The 18519-nt window shown below is 56.3% G+C and overlaps 1 protein-coding gene across 1 annotated transcript in view; it reads right to left on the reverse strand.

Moving 5' to 3' along the window:
* Positions 1–11425: 11425 nt before the first annotated feature.
* Positions 11426–18519, reverse strand: part of EFL1 (elongation factor like GTPase 1) — a 115483-nt gene continuing 108389 nt past the window's right edge. The window contains exon 20 of the mRNA XM_032341953.1: positions 11426–12452. Within this exon, the coding sequence (XP_032197844.1) occupies positions 12264–12452 (189 nt within the window). The 3' untranslated portion in view covers positions 11426–12263. The remainder of the gene's footprint in view (positions 12453–18519) is intronic.

Genomic DNA, 18519 nt, shown 5'->3' on the forward strand with positions numbered 1-18519 from the left:
AACGCTCCTTTCCTGGCTCGGTGAGCGTGATCACAGGCCCCACGGCCCTCCGGTGCAGGGGTAAATCGCGGTCCAGGAAGGGCCTGGCACCTAACAGGGACTTGCTGTGTATTGGGTTTGTACCCTTCCCTGATTTCTATCCTTCCTTCAACTAGCGGGGAAAACACCTCTCTCCGGTCTAGGCTAAGGCCCAGCTTGTCTGTGGTGTTCGTGGTCTACACTTCTCTTATGGGGCCACACAGCAGGAGCGGCCATGGTGGCCCTGCCAGCAAGAGCCAAGCAGGGGCCGGCAGGACTATGGCGGGGCTCCACCAGAGGGGAGCAGAGAGCTGGATCCAGTGGCTGGGCCAGGTCCCCACAGCGGGAAGACCCCGCAGGCACCCTGGGGGCTCAGGGAAGCCCCTTCCAGGTCATCCCAGGCTGATGGTGTCTAGGAGTTAGGAGCTGGCATCCCCAAACCAAAGACTCCAGAGGCAGAGATCCCGACGAGCCCGGGATGGCTCTTTGCCTGCAGAAGGGTCTTGAAGGAGCCCTCTTGGACAGGGGCACGAGAACAAGTACTCATCAAACGCACTGCTGTGTAAGGGCGTTATTTGGAGCATCTCAAGCCGACACACTCTCATCGGTGATAATGTCTCCTGCCAAAGCCAGTAGACGCAGGTCATGGGCTGTTCTGGGATGTGGGGAAAACAGCCCTAGATGCCCCGTGGGGTTTAGGGCCTGGGCAGGGACCAGGAAACTCCTCTAGACAGGAAGAGGAAACGGAACTCCGGCTATTTCCTCTCGATGGGCCAGGGAAGGAAGAGAGACAGGGGAGGAGAAGCAGTGGCTCGGACCCCTGTGTCCTGGCCTCCTCAGGATGCGGTGGTGAGGGTCGCTGGGAAGTGGGCCGAGGCCAGCGCCCTGCCTTTGGGTTGTGACTCTGGGAAGAGTCTTCCTTGCAGGGAGCCCTTCATGTTGACCTGGAACAGTCACACGGAGTAGACACACAGGCTCCGTGCGGGAAGGGAGAGCCGAGCCCGGAGATGGGGCTGCCCGGCTCTCCCTTGGCCAGCAGGTGACCAGAGAGCGAGAGCATAAGAACCTCCGGGTGAGACGCAGGGACCTGGCCTGGAAAGGCCACACAGGGCACATTGCAGGAGGGGTCACGTAGAAGGTGCATCTGACTCCCAGAAGCCATGCAGAAAGTGGAGAGCTGCGGTGGGGCAAGTCAGCCGTTAGCACGGAAAACAACCTGAGCTAATCACCGTGCCCTGGAGACGGCCGCTGAAGCAGCCCAGGTACCAAGCATCCTCACCTGCCACTCTATCTTCCTCTCCTGTTCCCTTTCCCATCTTCCGTCAGAGCAGCCACACTGGCCTCCCCATGCTGCTGCACTTCCTCCAGCTGAGCCTCAGGGCCTTTGCACATCCTCCCTCCTCTTCTCAAACTTGGCTCTATAGGTCTTCCTGGCTCAGTCACTTGCCCCTCTTCCATACCTTCTTCTCTAGCCCTTATCATCTTGTTTGCTTGTAAGTGTACACTTATCTTGGGGGCTCCTTGCCCAACACCTGCCTCCATGTGGATGATAAGATGATAAGACATATGATAAGATGATAAGACAGATGATAAGACAACTACAGATATCACCCCAACTTAGAGACAGATACTTGTTTGCGTCGCTAGAAAATAAGGACCCAGCTCTGCTCTGGGGAACCAAAATACTGTTAGCATAGCTCTCAGGATGAACCCCGATTTCTTTATCAACTTCGACTCAGGCTGCACTCAGATTGCCCCAGAAGTCTCCAAAATGTCTCCTGGGCTCGGTCCCCTGGGCCCAGGATCCAATCAAAGTGCTCACACGGAGCAGCGTGTTTTGAAAACCATCTCAAATGTCATAATTCAGACCATATGTTTACCAACGTGGATCAGGGAGAGAGCCAGACGCCTTCTGTTCACATCTCTGCAGCCCTGGGCCTTCCTCAGAGCTGCCTCGCTCTGGCCGGCCGTGTGCGGCCAGGAATGGGTAGCCGCATGGCCTCCGGCCCCCCGTACATTCCAGAAGCCCAAGGAAGCCACATGGACAGGCCACAGCTCACACCCCAGAGGAGCAGATCTATGAGCCACAGGGAAAGTATTTTCTTTCTCTAAAGGATCCCGAGCCTGCCGGGAGAACCCTGTCCCCACTCGGGACGGCACTGCCCCCGGCCAGTCCCAGGAGCAGCCCTGGGGCGATCCTGGAAAAGCCATCCACTGGGGCAGTAAAGTCCTTCCTGCGCTCTGGACCACCATGCGCATGGGCGCGTGTCCCCACACTGCTTGGGGAATGGGCAGGGGCGGACAGCTGAGCGGGCTGTGCCTGTGAGCATTTTTTGTCTGTGCATCTTGATGGGAGTTTTGTGGTTTTCACATTGCCTTGGGACAAAAAGGACCTGGTTCACAGGCCCCCGCTGGGGACCAGAAACTCCTTCGCTGTGGGGTCTGCGCTGTGAGCTGCCGGCTGCGGAACAACAGGCGCATCCCCGTGGGACGCCAGTGGTGTCTGCGAGTGTGCCCCGGGGGCTGACACCACCCTCGGCGCAGGACTTCTGTTCTAGGTCTGACACAAGCGACCGGTTTAAAGAGCCAGAAACGCTCCAGAACCAGGTACAGGAGCTCAGAGTGTTGAGCTTTGGGAGCACCTCAAACCAGGCATTTCAGGGGTGCTTAGGGGCTGGGGGGCACCTGCTCACTGATGGGGGAGATGCATGGCAGCCGCCTGGCCAGGTCTGTCCTGGCCCCAGGGTCCCGGCGTCTGTGCCCCAGCCCGGCCTCAGTGTGGGTAGGAAGCAACACTGTCGCCGAGAGGACCAGGGGGGCATTTTCCTCCGGGAAGCTCTGGCCCGTGACTCCTTCCTGGAGGCCCCGCAGTGGCACCCCCTCCCCCACTCGTCCACCCCACCCCGTCCCTTCCCCCTCCCACCCATCCCCACCCTCGGTGCAGGCCTAGACCTCTGCCCCCTCAACCCCAGCACTGACCTCAACTAGAACGGCCCCCTCCATGCTTGCTGCTGTCACCTCCTTCCCTCTGGCCCCCCGAGGGCAGCACCGCAGGGACTGACAGGAGACCCCAAGGACTGGCCCACCCAGCTCCACGGCGCAGGAGACACTGGAGTCAAGCGGAAACGTCAGCATGGCGCCCGCCGGCGCTCTCGGGGGGCCCGGTGGGATGTCCCCTTCCTCCTCCCTCGTTGCCCCGCCGGACGGTGAGGGCAGACCGCCCACGGAGGAGAAGGGGTGACAATAGAAGGATGAGGCTTGAGGGACCCAGGAGGTCATGCGCAAGCAGGTCTGCTCACTCGGCGGGGCATGCAGGGTGGGTGCCCCTGTGGCCCTCAGAGCAGAGCGCTCACCCGTCCTGGTTTGGCCATGCCCAAAGGTCCTTTCTCAGTAGAAGCTTTTCTGACCCCCAGGAGGTCAGGGCCTGGAGCCTAAAATCCTTCCCTCGAAGGCACTTGCCCTCCCCCGCTGGCACGCCTTCCTCCCGCGCTGGGGACACCCTGCTTCCCCCACCAGCGTCTCCTAAGCATCCGCCACACACCTGGGCCATGGCTGGACCTCAGTACCTGCTTCTCAGCTGAACGAATCTCCCTCCCAATCCTCCATTCTCAGTGGACCACCCCCCCTCCCCGCTGCCCACACCCCACAGCCCACCCCACACCCAAGAGTGCGTGCGTGCGAGGCGGACCCTGTGAACCCCCGTCCCCGTCACCACACGCCCAGCTGGGCCCTCCCATTGCAAACGGGCCCGGGAGCCTGCACGGTCTCGGGGCCAGCCCGGGAGCGCACGGGGCCCATCCCAGAGCGGGTGGGCGCGTCCGTCCACTGCCGCTAGACCGGGGAACTCTCTTGGAAACACCGTTTCTTATGAAGGACATGAAGTGTGTCTTCTCGGTCTGAGTGAGTGCACCCAGCCGGAGGGGGCTCTCAGCCTTTCCTAGGCTCCCCCAGGAGGACAGCCTGTGGATACACCGTGGGGAGGGGAGGCAGAGACTCAGGGATCAGCCCTGACTCTGAGGCTCCGTTCCGCCCCCGATTAGCTGTCGACCTTTAGGAGCTTGAGCTCCGGGATCCCTAGCCCAGCCCTGTAAATGGAAATGTAGCTGGTAAGTATCTCGCTCGGTGGGGGCAGCCTAGTGCAGTGTTCGGGAGCACGCAGTCTGGGGCCTGGGTTCGAATCCCAGCTCTGCCTGCTGTGGGCGGGGGAGGGGAGGGGGCTCGGGCAGCCGGCTTCATCCCTCCACGTCCAGGTCCCCGCATCTGGGAGACGAGGACCTGCTGCAGACAGCGGTCGCGAGGCAGCAGAGCGCCCTGCCCAGAGTAAATGCTCAGTGGTTCAGGAGGACTCGTTGTAGAGTGCTTGGCGCGGCGCCCGGCACCGCGGGGCTCGGTGCACGGCAGCTGCCAGTATTGGAACGAGTCCCCGGCTGGCCGAGAGCTGGGGCAGCTGCAGCGTTTGGAGTCCGCCCGTTTGTGCCGTGGCCGGCAGTCGGCCTTCGGTCCCCTCCACTGTCCCCCACCTCCTCGGGCCCTCCCTCCAGCCCTCTCAGCCCCGGGACACCCAAACTCCGAGACGGCCGAGTGGAAAAGCCAGTGTCGGCGGCAGGAATGATGAACTACTCCAGTTTTCAAAGTCCAGCTGCGGGGATGGAGAGAAACAGAGCAAAACTGATGGTGACACGGTCAGTAGTGCTGGCCCGTGCTTGATTCCAAGTGGGCATGTGTTTTCCAGTTGACGAGGAGACGTTGTAAGTAGGGGCAGGTGTGGCCAGCATCTTCCTGTTTGGGGAAACACGGTGGTCCTCGAGTCATGACCCGCAGGGAAGGGAGGTCCAAGGCTGGGCTGTGCATGGCTGAGGCCCCTCCAGGGGCACTCTGGATCTGAGCATCTGTGCCCGCACCGCCTCTGGTCACCTCCGTGCCTCGGAGCACCGGGGAGTACATCCAGTGGCTGACCGTTGTGAGCACGGCGAGCACGGCGAGGGGACATCTCAGGTCCCTCTGGTTCGTGATTTAATCCACTGCGCGCCAACATCTGTGTGATGGCTGGGCAAGGTCTCTTCGCCAGTCGGCCTGGTTTCCTCATGCATCAGAAGGCGCTGTCTGGGAGTCATGTGGGCTTTAACGGGGGCAGTCACAGAACGTGCTCCGATGGGGTCCAGCATGTGGTCGGAGCTCAAAAAATAGTATTCATTCCCATAACTTCTGGTATTGTCATAAAAATGCTGAATCGTCTTGGGAAGGAGTAAGTGTACTATGTAAAGGCAGGCCCCCATCTCAGGAAGAATCCCGGCCCGGCGATGCTCGGTAACGTCGCTGGGCTCCTTTCGTGTCGCCTGTGAAGAACCAAGGACTGTGTGAGGGCGTCTGTGCTCTGAGACCCATATTTCCGGTACATAAATAATGTAAAAACCCAGAGGGAAGGTGACCGAGGGTCGCTGCATCCAGTGAAAGAATCAGTGATCAGTGTGCGTGTGTGCACGTGTGCGTGTGTGTGCGTGTGCGTGTGTGTGCGTGTGCATGCACATGTGTGCCCCAGAGCCTGTACTTGGAAAATGTACGATTTGTATCCAAGGGAGCTTAACGAGGCCAAACCGTCGTGGAGGAACAGGACTCCGATCCCTCTTGCGCGAGATGCTTGGCTCTTGGAAAGGGGTCCCTGATTTTTCCTTGAGGCTCCCTGGGAGCATCTCCGAGGGGCGTGCCGCGGTGTGCCGATGAAGCCGTGCTCCAGAGCCCCGTGTGCTGAGCCCGAGCGGCATTCTGGGCAGCACGGGGCGAGGTGTCTTTGCTTCCTCCCGTGCCACCCTTTGCAGCAGGAGGGCAGGGACCGCACTGCCCCCCACCGCCACCCCCCACTTGGCCTGAGAGATCAGGCAAGGCAGCTTCTTCGGGGTTTACTCGGGCCTGCGGTGGGGTCGTGGGAGGCTAGTCCAGGGACACATCTGAAGAGGAGATCCCCGGACTCAGAGCTTCTCCCTTCCTTGCCACGGTCCGGGGCAGCCGTCCTCGAGCCGCAGAGTGCGGGAGAAGCGCTGGTAAGATGAAGGGGGCCGCTCCCGGGGTCTGATTTGGAAGGTCTCGGGTGAGCCTGAGAATTCACGTTTCTGACTCCTCCCCGGGCTAGGCTGCGGCGATGGGGGTGGGCCTCGCTCTCTGAGAACCCCCGATCCAGGGCCTCACTACTGAGTTACAGTGTCTGCCCGGCCCATCCCTCTGGACCAGGAGACGTGCAGGACACGTGCAGCTAAGTCACCTCAGTTCCCCCCTTGCTTGCAGATGCCGGGAGCTCGGTTGGCAAGTCAGCAGCGGCTGGTGGTGGGGAACTGGATATGGGGTGCACGTGTGCAATTCTGGGAAGCCGGCAAGGGGGCTGGGGTGTGCGGCGGACCCGGGGTGTGCTGCCGAGCGGGACCTACAGCTGTGGGATCTCAGATGTGCTCCTCTGACCCCTCGGAGTGGCGTGGAGCCTGCCGGGAGTTGCCACGTGCTCTCGGGGTCAGGTCGGAGGCTTCTCTTCCTCCCGCCTCCCCTTGCCGCCCCCCTCCTGCCTGCCATCGGGAAGGCCGCTCGGATTGTGCGCACACTGGCTGTCTTCTGGAGAGCGCACTGTGGCTAAAGGAGGGCAGGGGCCCCAGGGCTGGGAGCACTCCATACGGGGGTGAGCAGTCCGTGCCCTTAGGATTCCCTACAGAGGAGAGGCGCACCCGGAAGCAGGACAGGACCGCGCTGTGCAGTCAGGTCTCAGGACTGGGTGTGCCCCATGGCCAGGTCGCGGGGAGGCAGAACTGAAATGTGGCTAGGGTCCCAGGAGACCCGAGGACTGCCCCCCTTCCCCACCCCCGTCTCAGGAGCTGAGCACAGAGCCCTGGTGACTTCACAGCGCCTCCTCCTCCTATTACCCCTCCAGTCCTCTCCAGCTGCCGCTGATCTCCAGAGTCCCTGTTCAAATTCCCGGGGGCCCCAGCATCATCATGTCTACATCCTTGACCTGTGGGGGCAGACACAGGGTTTGGAACAGACCCGCTCCTGGAACAGGTACATCCCAGGCCCTTCCCGTCAACAGATGCTGTGTGGGGCGGTGGGGGGCGGTGGGGGTCATGGACCTGGTGGTTGCCCTTTGGGGTGACCCAGCATCAGATTGGTCCCACCCGAGGTCACGGCTGATCTAGAACGTTCCACTCAGACTGTGAGGCTCTCCATGCAGCACCAACCATGTCCCTCCCCAGCACCCCCATTATCTGTGGACACCGGGCCACTCAAGCCCCCAGCAACCAGACCACGGTGGCCCAAGTGACTGGGCAGGACAACAGAAGCAGCTGTTTCAGCTCCTGGAATTACCATTTTCTGACCACCAAAGGAAACCCCACTGGATCTGCCACAGAAAAGCTTGATAGAAATCCCAGCGCAGAGAGGAAAGGCACCGGGTAATGACGGCCATAGAGGGAGAGATGGAGCGGCTCTGTGGCTGGATCTCCAGGTTTGTTCTGAGTGTGAACAACACACAAAAACGTTATAGACATGTGATAAAAGTGGATTCAGGCGAAGTAGAGAACCTTGGGTCTTCAAATGTCCGGGGGTGGCTGTCGGTGACCCTGCTGGTCTCTGGAGCCACCGCTGGTGTGACCGGGTCTTCACGAGGGACGCTGGCATTCCTCCCTTTGGGGTCTGTTACCCACAGCCTCATGCAGATGTTTCTGTGGGAGAAGTTTCTAGAAAGATGCCCGGGCTACTTGTATGCCCACTGTACCTTCCAGCACGTACTTCCAAACCAGGCAGGGCCACGTCTCGGAGCGGCTTGTCCCGCTCAGTCTGCAGTGGCCACGGGGTGGTCATTTCCCTGCTGGTGCTGTGGTGTGGCCAGCTGTGCGTGGGCTCCACGGAAGTGTGGTGGCCCACAACATAATGGCAGCAATGGGGGGGGGAGTGTCTCCTTAGTAGCTCGGGTATGAGAAGCGAACAGACCTAGCTACTTGTAGGGGACTCTGGGGAACTTTCTGGTGGAGAAACATACCATAACAAGAAGGCAGCAAACACGATTGGTTGAGTAACAGGAGGAGGTAATAATTCTGAGTCCACTGGTGACGGCCATTGGAACCCAGCCCAAAGCCAGGCCTTGGGGACACGGGCTGGTCCTGCGGCCAGCTGGGTGCCAAGGAGCTGATTTACTCACGACTCCATAAAACCCCAAGACATAAAGTCCCACTACCTTGAGATCTTTCCAACAGGACAACACAAAGAGGGAAAGACAGAAAAGAAATAAAATCCAGCTCTACAGCTCTGGCCGGGGCCCAGGGAATGGTGGCAGCGGGCTGGGGGCCTGGGGAGCCAGAGCACATGGGTCTGACCCGGGGCCTGAGCGAGACCCCCAGGAGCCTCTGCAGTGTTGGCCGGGGGGAGCCGCTGGGGAGCTCCCCACGGGCAGGGTGGACAAGGGCTCCGTACACATGACCTCAGCAATATCCACTTTTTCTGGGGGAAGGGAACCGGCTCTCAAAGAGCGAAGGCCGGACTTAGTCTCAGACTTTGGGGTGCTTCTGCCGGGTTTGGAGAAATAGTTGACCAGGAAGCACCACATTTTCTGTATCCGACTCCATCCCAAATGCGAAACGTTATTTACTTGGAAGGACGGAGTGGGGAGGGAGGGTGCTCATCTCAAAAAGGGACCCCAACGCTGCTGCCAACAGCCACGTGAGTTCGCCTCCAGGCGACGTTCTCAAAAGTGAACTTGTTTTCATAAAATAAAAAGACTTGGGGAAAGGGAGCATGTAAAATGGAAAGTGTGTATTGTCTGTGATCTCATGGGATGGGCAGAACAGAAAACATCCCCAGCTCTGAATTTTCTAGATATACTTGAAAAAAGAAAAAAGAAGGGGAGTAAACATTCATAAGCGGACCTCTCATAAGGTCAGTTTTTGTTTTTTTTTCCCCCTAGAATTAGGGCAAATAAAAAAAGAAACCTCTAAATCTGCTGTTCAAACGACTCTGTCCGGTGTGATCCAACCGTCGCCCCTTAAAAGCACATTTATAGGTGCCCCAGATCCCCTGGCTGGTTCCTCCCTTCTTTGGCTCCTGCTGGGCCTGAAAGGCCCCGAGCTCCTTCCTCCATGGAGCAGGGTTCTGTCCGGAGTGAACGTGGATGCGATGCTCTTTCTCAAATCAAACAAACTTTTTGGTTGGTTCTCTCCTCTGACCTTTCGTATCTCAATCCTAAAATAACAGCGTGCACATGTGGAAAGACTCAAGATTTTTTTTTTTTGAAATGATCATTAGGATTTTATTACAGCAGAAACTCAGTCTATAAATTTTGTACAACTCATCGTTGAAAAAAAAAAAGATGCAACTATTTTTTCATTGCATCTCTATTTTTAATTTTTTAAATTTTTTTTTTTTTTTTAAAGACTGAAGAACTTCGATTATAAGGTAGAAGACCATCTCAGCCAGACCCAGAGACCGGGCAGGGACATGCAAAACCAACGGGCTAATGAAGTAATCCCCAACCCACAAGTGTCTACCCTGAGGGGCTGAGGTGAGCCAGGGGAGGGCCCTGTGGGGTGAACATGGCCACCGGGCCACCTGGGACTTTGTTAGGATTGCCAGGCCCAGAGGAAGGGGACACGTGGGTTGGAAGACACACCATCCCTTTCTCACAATCAAGCCTCCGCCCAGCCCCAGGCCAGGAAGGTCCAAGTAGGGAGAGGCCCAGATGTGACCTCTCCTCTCCACCCTTCTGGGGAAGCCCTTGCCCCCTCCTGCTGGGGCTCCTCCATCTCTCCTGAGTCTGCGGCAGGGACAACGCAGGTGGGCGCCTTCCCCTCTCAATCCCGGGGCATCAGGAGACACTCTCAGGGCTGCTGGCTCTGTGTACCGAAGGGATCAAAATAAAGGCTCCGTGGCCTCCAGCTCTGGTTCTGGTGCTTTGGTTGGTCTTCATGATCTTGCTTTAAGGATCTATCGAAATTCTTGGCTTTTATTAATCTTACCAGTTTTTGCCTAGCTCAAAGTTTAAAACGCATTTTGCCTTAAAAAGCAAGGGTTAATTTGACTGCTTCACAGTGGAACCGCTTCTAATTCCCCGGTTTAATCATCTGTTCCCTGGAGGGCTCTGGCTCTGGAAAGAGCTGCCTGGGGCCCTGAGCCTCAACCGGTCGGTGGGAGACGGGAGAGGAGGGCTGTTCCCTAACCAGGTCCCGGTGCTCACTTCCAAGTGCACGAGGTCACCTAATTTCTGAAATCAGCTCTTTTTCTAAACTTGCCAGCCATAAACTGAGCCACAGAGTACACACAGAAAATACACATTGAGACAGAATATAAATGTCATAAAGGTGCCCCGATGGCCCCTCTACCACCGTGAGGCTCCAGCTTCTACCGGTGACCCCAGCCCCAATCAGGGGACAGTCCCTGGAGTCTGCCCGTGATGCCCCGGGGACACAGCTGTCGGGGACCACAGGCTGTGCACTCAGCTCCTCCCGGGCCCCGCGGGACTTCCCCGTTCCTGCTCCATCCAACATGTGTGAGAATCAAGTACTCGTGTGTGTGTGTGTGTGTGTGTGTGTGTATTTAGACCGTGCCCCAAAGATCGTAATGGGATCTGGGTATGTTGCCTCAGATCTCTGAAAACTCGGACCCGAGCAGCACGCCCCCCTCGCCTTCCCTCCCTTGGCCCGCCTGGGCTCCAGGGCTGGCAGGGACGAGGCTTACGCGGATGTCTCCCGAGCAGAAGGACGGCTGCCTCTGGACCTCCAGGAGTGAGGATCCTGGTTTTAGGGCTTCCTCACGGCCCCAGAGGCCCTTCTACATAAACGAGGGCCGGAAACCAGTGCATCCGTGAGTGAGAACAGCGACAGGCACCCGCCCACACAGGCAGGTGCGGGCACGGCACTGGGACAGGGACACCGCTGTACGGGCTTTCAGAGACCGGGGTCCCCCCACGAACCACACAGAGGACTCACCTGGCAGCTCGGCTTATCCCTTGGCCGGCCCATCCCCCTCAGGCATGGAGAAAGGAGGGGACCTGTTGGCCGGGCCGGTCTCTGTCCCCGCACCCGCACAGCCATGGGGCCTGAAGGACCTGCCGAAACAGCTCCCAGTCTTCCGGGCTGTGCCCCTTCTCTCCATCACACGCCACACGTGCTGGGAGAGGGCAGAGTCTAAGAACCCTCTTCCCAGCACATCTGGCAGCGGGAATGATGGTATTTACAAATGCGATGTATCAATGTGTCAGCTTTTCCCGCGCCGCCGGAGTTTTCAAGATAAGCCAGCGCGTGGACAACTCTCCCAAGTTACTTCAAACATCAGCACCTGCTAGGCTTAAACAGAGTCAACTACCTGGTCGCGCCTTCTCCAGCGTCGGGGTCAACCAGACTCGCCTGACTAGTCCAGAGCTCGAAGACTGAAGGTAACATCTCTAACTAGCATAAAGACATGGTTTATTGACTTAGTTTATTGGGGGGGGGGAACATTAAAATCCTTTCGAAATAAAAGTCTGGCCTGATAATTTTATGAGTTTTGAAAAAGAATCCTTCCTTTAAGTGGCAATAAAAATTATTCGTACAACATCAAAAATTACAAAATCTATTTCTGGCTGAATCGCGTTTGCTCCTTCTATGGCAATCTCCCTGAAGGACATAGCCAAGGCAATTTAAGAAAAATATTTGCAATCAAGGCAATGATCTCGTCACGTGAGCTAATGTCCCTTAAGACTACGAGGAAGCTGTCAAGGAAATTACAGAAATTATTTTTTTTGTCTGAAGAAAAGGTGTGGGGCTTAACTGTCACTAACACCCATGGGCAATGAACAGGGGAAGTGTCACTGGTGCGGGACACACAGCCCGAGGGCTGAGGCCGGCAGCACTCGCACAGGACACCTGTTTCCCAGACGGACCCACTGGAGGAAGGGTTGCTGTGACCGTGCCTGGTTCAACCAGCTAAAAGGCAGGTGGCCCCTGGAGCACGTGGTCTCTTCCAAGGGACGGAGGAGACTGTACGCGGGGATGCGGGAAGCCACCGTGAACTAGGGCTGCGTGGAGAAGCCCATCAGCCGCGGACTGCTCGGGGCGGAGGTCGCCGCCGCGTCGTCTGTAACAGCGTCTCCCCGCACCCTGGAATCGATCAAACACACACTCTGGAAACATGCTCTCCGACGCCTCTTTAAAACATTTCTAAGGATCGGCTTTATTGAAAGGGAGCGTGCGGTGAGACGGCAGCACGGCGGGCTGTCCCAGCACCCACACCGGGCGCAGCGGTCACTTATTTTTGCTGAGGGTCCTCTGCTTCTCCGCGTGCTCCACGATCTTCTCCTCCACGGACAGGCCCTTCCTCTTGCGCACGGCGTTCATATACTTGCGGGCCTGGTTCTCGGAGTCGGCCTTCTCCCCGAAGTGCAGGTACTCCTCCTCGGTGGTCGGCACCCAGAAGGGGTCGCTGGGGACGACCTTGTAAGAGAAGGCGACAGAACGTGCTGGGTCAGGCAACCACGCTTTCATGGAGCCCGCCTTGTGGTCTCCGCTGCAGGGCCACAGCGGAGCCGGGAACGACGCGCTGGAAACGGGAAGAGACCGGAGGGTGCGGGAGGCGGGAAGGAAGGACGCGGATGGACAGAGCCGGGAGCACACACCCCAGAGCCGCCACCTCCCACCTTCCCACGAGGGAAACTTCACCTGGAATAATGTTGTGAAAAAATCCCTTCTGCTAGGATCTCTCTGGGAACTAGTGTCTCTGCATCAAGTCTGCTTTTGTCCCCAGCAAAGACTGACACCTGTAAACCCGTCCTCGATGATTCTGAGCCTTCTGCTCCAAAACTCTGTGGGCCGCCTGGTGAGCCAGACTGCTTGGTTCACCAATTTTGCCCAGACAAGAGGCAGACGGAGGCACCTCTTTCCCTCTTCTCTCTGGGCCCACGGCTGTTCGCCACCCCACAGTGAGGAAGACAAGTCCAGGGGCGGGCGCGCTGCGGACACTTGCTGTCTCAGGCTACGGCTTGGGGAGGGAGAGGGCAGAGCTCGGGCAGGGGGGAAGTCACCGAGGTGAGGGGCTGTGTTGATCTGTGTCGACCAGCAGCCAGACCATGATTATCGATGAAGGTGGTGACCATGGATATGGACTTTCCTGAGGTCCACGTCCAAAGGACTGACTTTCAGGACAGCACAGAAGAGTAGGGGGGCAGTTTCCACTCCCAAAGATTCCTTCAGGCAGAGAAAGCTCCACGAGACTGACCCTCGTGGCCTCTCTCTGCCCCCTCAGCACAGAATCTGGCTGGTAAGTGCGAGAGGAGGAAACAGACTTCGGGAGTGGGGCCTCTTCCCCTGTCCACTAGAAGCCACCCCAGGAGGCACAGAGCCTGCCTGTCCCTCTGGGACACTGACACTGGCCGCCCTGCCCTGCCCCTGTGGTAGGAGCCCTGCCATCCAGCGGGTCTCCCTCGGGAGCACAGTACTGGGTGCTCAACACTACGTTTTCCATGACCAGCGTGATCGGCAATGAAGGTGACGGTCTGACATTAATGTGCCTGGTTCTTTTTGTTACTGTTTTCTCTCATTTCTCAATTAGGGGAAGAAAGGAGTGGTATTTATTAAGAGGCCTCAAATCCTAACACTTTTCAATGTAAAATACAGAAATGAAAGAAAACTGTATTTTAAAATAGTTGGTCTTCCATTTACAATAGCACCAAAAACCATGAGACACCCGGGAATAAGCCTAACCAAAGAGGTAAAGGGTCTGTACTCCAGAGACTACAGAGCACTTTGGAAAGAGATGGAGGAAAACACAAAGAGATGGAAAACGGCCCATGCTTACGGGCTGGAAGAATAAATACTGTGAAAATGTCTGTGCTGCCCAGAGCAACCTGCCCATTCAATGCACTTGTTATCAAAACACAATCGGCATTTTTCACAGAGCTGGAACAAATCATCTAAAATTATATGGAACCAGAAAAGACCCCGAATATCCAGAGGAATGTTGAAAAAGAAAACCAAAGCTGGCGGCATCACAATTCTAGACTTCAAGCTCTATTACAAAGCTGTCATCATCAAGGCTGTAGGGTACTGGCACAGAAACAGACACATAGATCAGTGGAACAGAAGAGAAAGCCCAGAAATGGAGCCTCAACTCTATGCCCAACTCATCTTCGACAAAGCAGGAAAGAATGTCCAGTGGAAAAAGTCTCTTCAGCAAATGGTCACAGGCAGCCTCGTGCAGAAGCATGACACTGGACCATTTCCTTACACCACACACAAAAATAGACTCAAAATGGATGAAAGACCTCAATGTGAGACAGGAATCCATCCAAATCCTAGAGAAGAACACAGGCAGCAACCTCTTCAACCTCAGCCGCGGCAACTTCTTCCTAGACACATTGCCAAAGGCAAGGGAAGACGCGGAGGGCGAGGGGATTGGAGGTCCCCCTTCCTCCCCACCCACAGCCACAGCCACAAAGGCCGGTCCTCAGGGGCAAGGGGAGGCAGCTGGGAAACGGAACAGTCCCACGAGCCGTCGTGCCCAAAGACCATCTACACTGCAGGCTACTGTTAGGCTGGTTACTGGCACCCTGCCCTCCCCAGCGGGATGAGGAACCCATCACAGAGCATAGAAAAGCTGTATGTTCCCAGCAGGTCTGGGGGGCAGGAGTGAGTGAGTTGTTAATCCTGCTAAAAAAAGCAACAAATTTTATAAACAGCAAGAAATGAGCTACTAGTTGAGAGACATCGACTCAGTCTGGCCAACTTCAGACCAGAGTCCTTGTTTCAAAAATGTAACACCAGGAGTTTCCAAAAATCTCATTTTGTGTGGGCCTCGGGCCTTCCGAGGTTTGCTCAGCTTGCGGGCCAAGACTCCAAGCCTTCTCCCCTCACCTGCTGCTGGAGGCCTCCTCTGGAGACCTGCTCCAGCCCACCCCACCCCAGTGGGCTCCGGTGCCCACACGGTGCTGTGCCCTACAGAACAGCATCCTCGAGCCGGCGGTTTGGAAGAAAAGATGCTGTTTCCTAACTGGTTCACCCAGAATTCGTCTATCTGCCCACTGCAAGAATATCTTTTGCAACCCCACAGCCTGAAGGGAATGGCATTTTCTAGTTCACGGGAAGGCGGGCACCCAAGTTCTCACTGCTGTCCCGGGCATCTAAAGGAAGAAGAAGAAAAAGAGCCCAGGAGGAAAGCCTGGGGAGCTCCACGGCGGTCCCGTGCGCTCCCGAGCGGCCCCGTGCCAGCCGCCACCAGGATCACGGCTGGCAGGTGGAAACACTCGCCGGGCGCGCTTGTGATCGGAGCTGACGGTCCTCACCGCGGGTGAACCCTGGCCCGCCCCGCGGGGTGGGCTCAGGCTCCCGCAGCCAATCCCGGGCCCGCGCCGACACGCGTGCACCACCGCACTGGCTGGGCTATTTTCCTTTCTGTGCCTGGTATTAGCTCCTTTTCTTCCTTTTTCATAGAAGGGGCAAAACATAGAAAGAGAAATTATGGGATTGCTGACTTCAAAGGTTTCCTCGTGGAAAATGCCTGTAATCTTATCTCCTCTATTTTTTGAAGCACTTTCTCTCAAAAGCTCTTGATTGTAAATTATATGGTGTGACAGAACACAAAGGAAAGAAAGTGCCTTGGAGGGAGAAGCCAGATCTCAACAACTGTGTTATTTCTAAACCCGGCTATGGGGGGAAAACCAAGACAGCCAGAAACTATCAGATCAATGACATTTAATTACAACATCGTTTTCAAGACTTTCAAAGATGGGACGCTTTTGGGAAGAGGACCAGGACAGGTGGCAGGGGGACGAGAGAGGACAGCACTGAAAGCCTGACTATGATCTTCTTTAAAGTTATTAAGAGACTGACTGTTAATAACAAACTAATGAAGCCAGAAAGTATCAGTTGAAAAAAAAAAACCCCACTATTATTAAGTATGTAAGATTTCTGGCTTTTTTTTTTTTTTCTTCCTTATCAAGAGGGAAAGGAGATTGAAAAAAACCATCATGGTTTTCACATCAACAAAATCTGCCCATTCGGTAAAGCCTGGACGCTGTTACACTAGTCGTTCCTAAATACCGGTTCCTGGATGGGAGTGGGCTGAAAGGTATTTCGGGGGGCGGGGTATCTGCAGGCTCGACAGGAGGGGGCACAGCTCTGTGAAGAGCCAGACAGGAAACAGCTTGGACGGAGCTGCATGGTGTGTGGGGCAGCCGCTCAGCTCAGTGTGAAAGCCACCACAGGAAGTGTGCACGGGGGCAGGAACGGCCACAGGCCGGTGGCTTTATTTCCCCAAACAGGTCACAGGCCGTACTTTGCTGACTCCTGGTCCAGTCAAAGACGACACTTCCAACGTCCTTGTTCGGTGGCAGGACCAGATGTGGCCACAGACTGACTGCAGGCGACGGGAGACATGCAAAACCCCATGTGTGTCCCCACAGGGAAGGTGCACCCGTTTCCCGGCTGCAATGCTGGAATGCAGGGGTACGGGCTCGGGGGGCAGAAGCCAAATGCTGAGAAAGGCGGCAAACAGAGGACGGGCTCCTCCCTGCGAGCCCCCACTGCCCCCAGCGGCCGCCCCGGACGAGCCAGAGAGCCTCTGCCTTACTTCTGTCACTCCACCCCGAGATGCTTTGCACAGAGCAGCCTTACCTGCCTATTTGCAATTACGAAATAACAGAAATTTGACAGGTTTGTAAACAGGTTTGCATTTTATAAACCCGTCGGGGTTCAGCCCAACCTAAGATGATGATGTATTTCTAACAAAAAGAGACCGTGGGAATTCAAACATCCGAGTCCTCCAGTTGTGAGGCACCTGCCGTGGAAACCTGCTTTGGCCCTTCAGAGCCGAGAACCCAGGGGATCGCTAACTGCGCTCTCTCTGTTCTGACCAAACACAGGACAACCTGCTCTCATCACCAACGCGGATCAAGGCCGCCATCCCGAGACGATGACTGATCACCTCCAAGATACTCCAAGCGTGCGCTGCAGGCTCAAGAAGCAGTTTTCAGCGATGCCAGCACCAATGATGAAAGTGTCACGGCAGTGAAGGGCCACAAATCCCTCTTCGGTTTAAGTATTGTTTGGCCGCCTCGCCCCGTAATCACACGTCTGCTCCCTAGAACACAGGCAGAGGACTGTCGCGATGTGTTTCATTGAGAGCATCACGAACGTCTTTACACCAGAGCCGGGGTTCCTCAGAAGCTGCTGTGACCCACCCGCTCCTGGAAGTAGAAGCTCAGAGCCCAGAGCCAGAGCCAGAAAGCTGGGAGCGTGGCTGAGGGGAATTACTACCACTTACATGCAGAAAGGAACCAGTGCGGTGAATGTCTCAGAGCTCCTGTTTGCTCCATAATGAAACAGAGCAATGACACCTATTCAGATATAAACCAAATAAACAACCAACACTTCACTTCGTTTCTAGACACAGATACAAAATGCAAGAAAAAGTTCACAGTAAATCTCTGTTAGGATGAAAACTGTGCCAACAAAAAAAAAAGATAAATAAAAAATAAACCTAAATGAGAACAAGAGTGATGGTGCTACTGTCGAGCTTTAAGGACGTGTGAGTCCTGGATTAGCAGCTTCACTGGCCTCCATTCGGGGGACACGAACTGCCTAGACAATCTGCCCCGTCAAGTCTGTTTCTCTCAAGTGTCCCCTTTCTCTACTTTGCTGACTGACTTGACTATAGAATTCATTTTATTGATTTTTTTAGAAGATTTTTTACTTATTTATTTGACGGCAGAGATCACAAGTAGGCAGAGAGGCAGGCAGAGAGAGAGAGAGGAGGAAGCAGACTCCCCGCGGAGCAGAGAGCCCGATGTGGGGCTGGATCCGAGGACCCTGGGATCATGACCTGAGCCAAAGGCAGAGGCTTAACCCACTGAGCCACCCAGGGGCCCTAGAATTCATTTTAGAAAGGAGATTCTCCCTCACTTACTCTACTCCACTTCGTGACCTGCTTTGAAACGGGAGCCCCCCGACGGATGGACACGAGAGAAACAGGGGCGGGGGTCTGGCTGGAGCGGCGCTGAAGGGAGAGCCCAGGCTGGGCCTCGGGGCCGAGAGCAAGCCCAGGTGAGCGTGCACCAGCCCCGCCCGCGACGGCCCCCGGTCCCCCACTGCACACACTTTAACTCAGCAGGACAAACTCAGCAGGCTCCACAGTCAGCCCCAGTCAGTGCAAAGTGATACCCGAAACCAGGAGGGTCCCACACCAGACCCACCAAACCATGAACCTCCAGGGGAAAAGTGGACGCTGTGATGTTACTTCTATTCCCTGTAAAGTGACGACAGAAACTGCCTTCTTACCCTGGCCTTTCTCCTTATATGCAGTAGTTAACAAATTCTATTCCGGGGGCACCTGGGGGCTCAGTGGGTTAAGCTTCTGCCTTTAGCTCAGGTTGTGATCCCCGGGTCCTGGATCAAGTGTCTGGCTCCTTGCTCGGCAGGGAGCCTGCTTCTCCCACCCGCCATGCTTGCGCTCTCTCTGTCTCTGGAATTCTACTCCAGACCTGAGGTCGCGTCTTGAAATGTGCCCTGC

Source organism: Mustela erminea, chromosome 5 (assembly GCF_009829155.1).
Source record: "Mustela erminea isolate mMusErm1 chromosome 5, mMusErm1.Pri, whole genome shotgun sequence".
Lineage (NCBI taxonomy): Eukaryota > Metazoa > Chordata > Mammalia > Carnivora > Mustelidae > Mustela > Mustela erminea.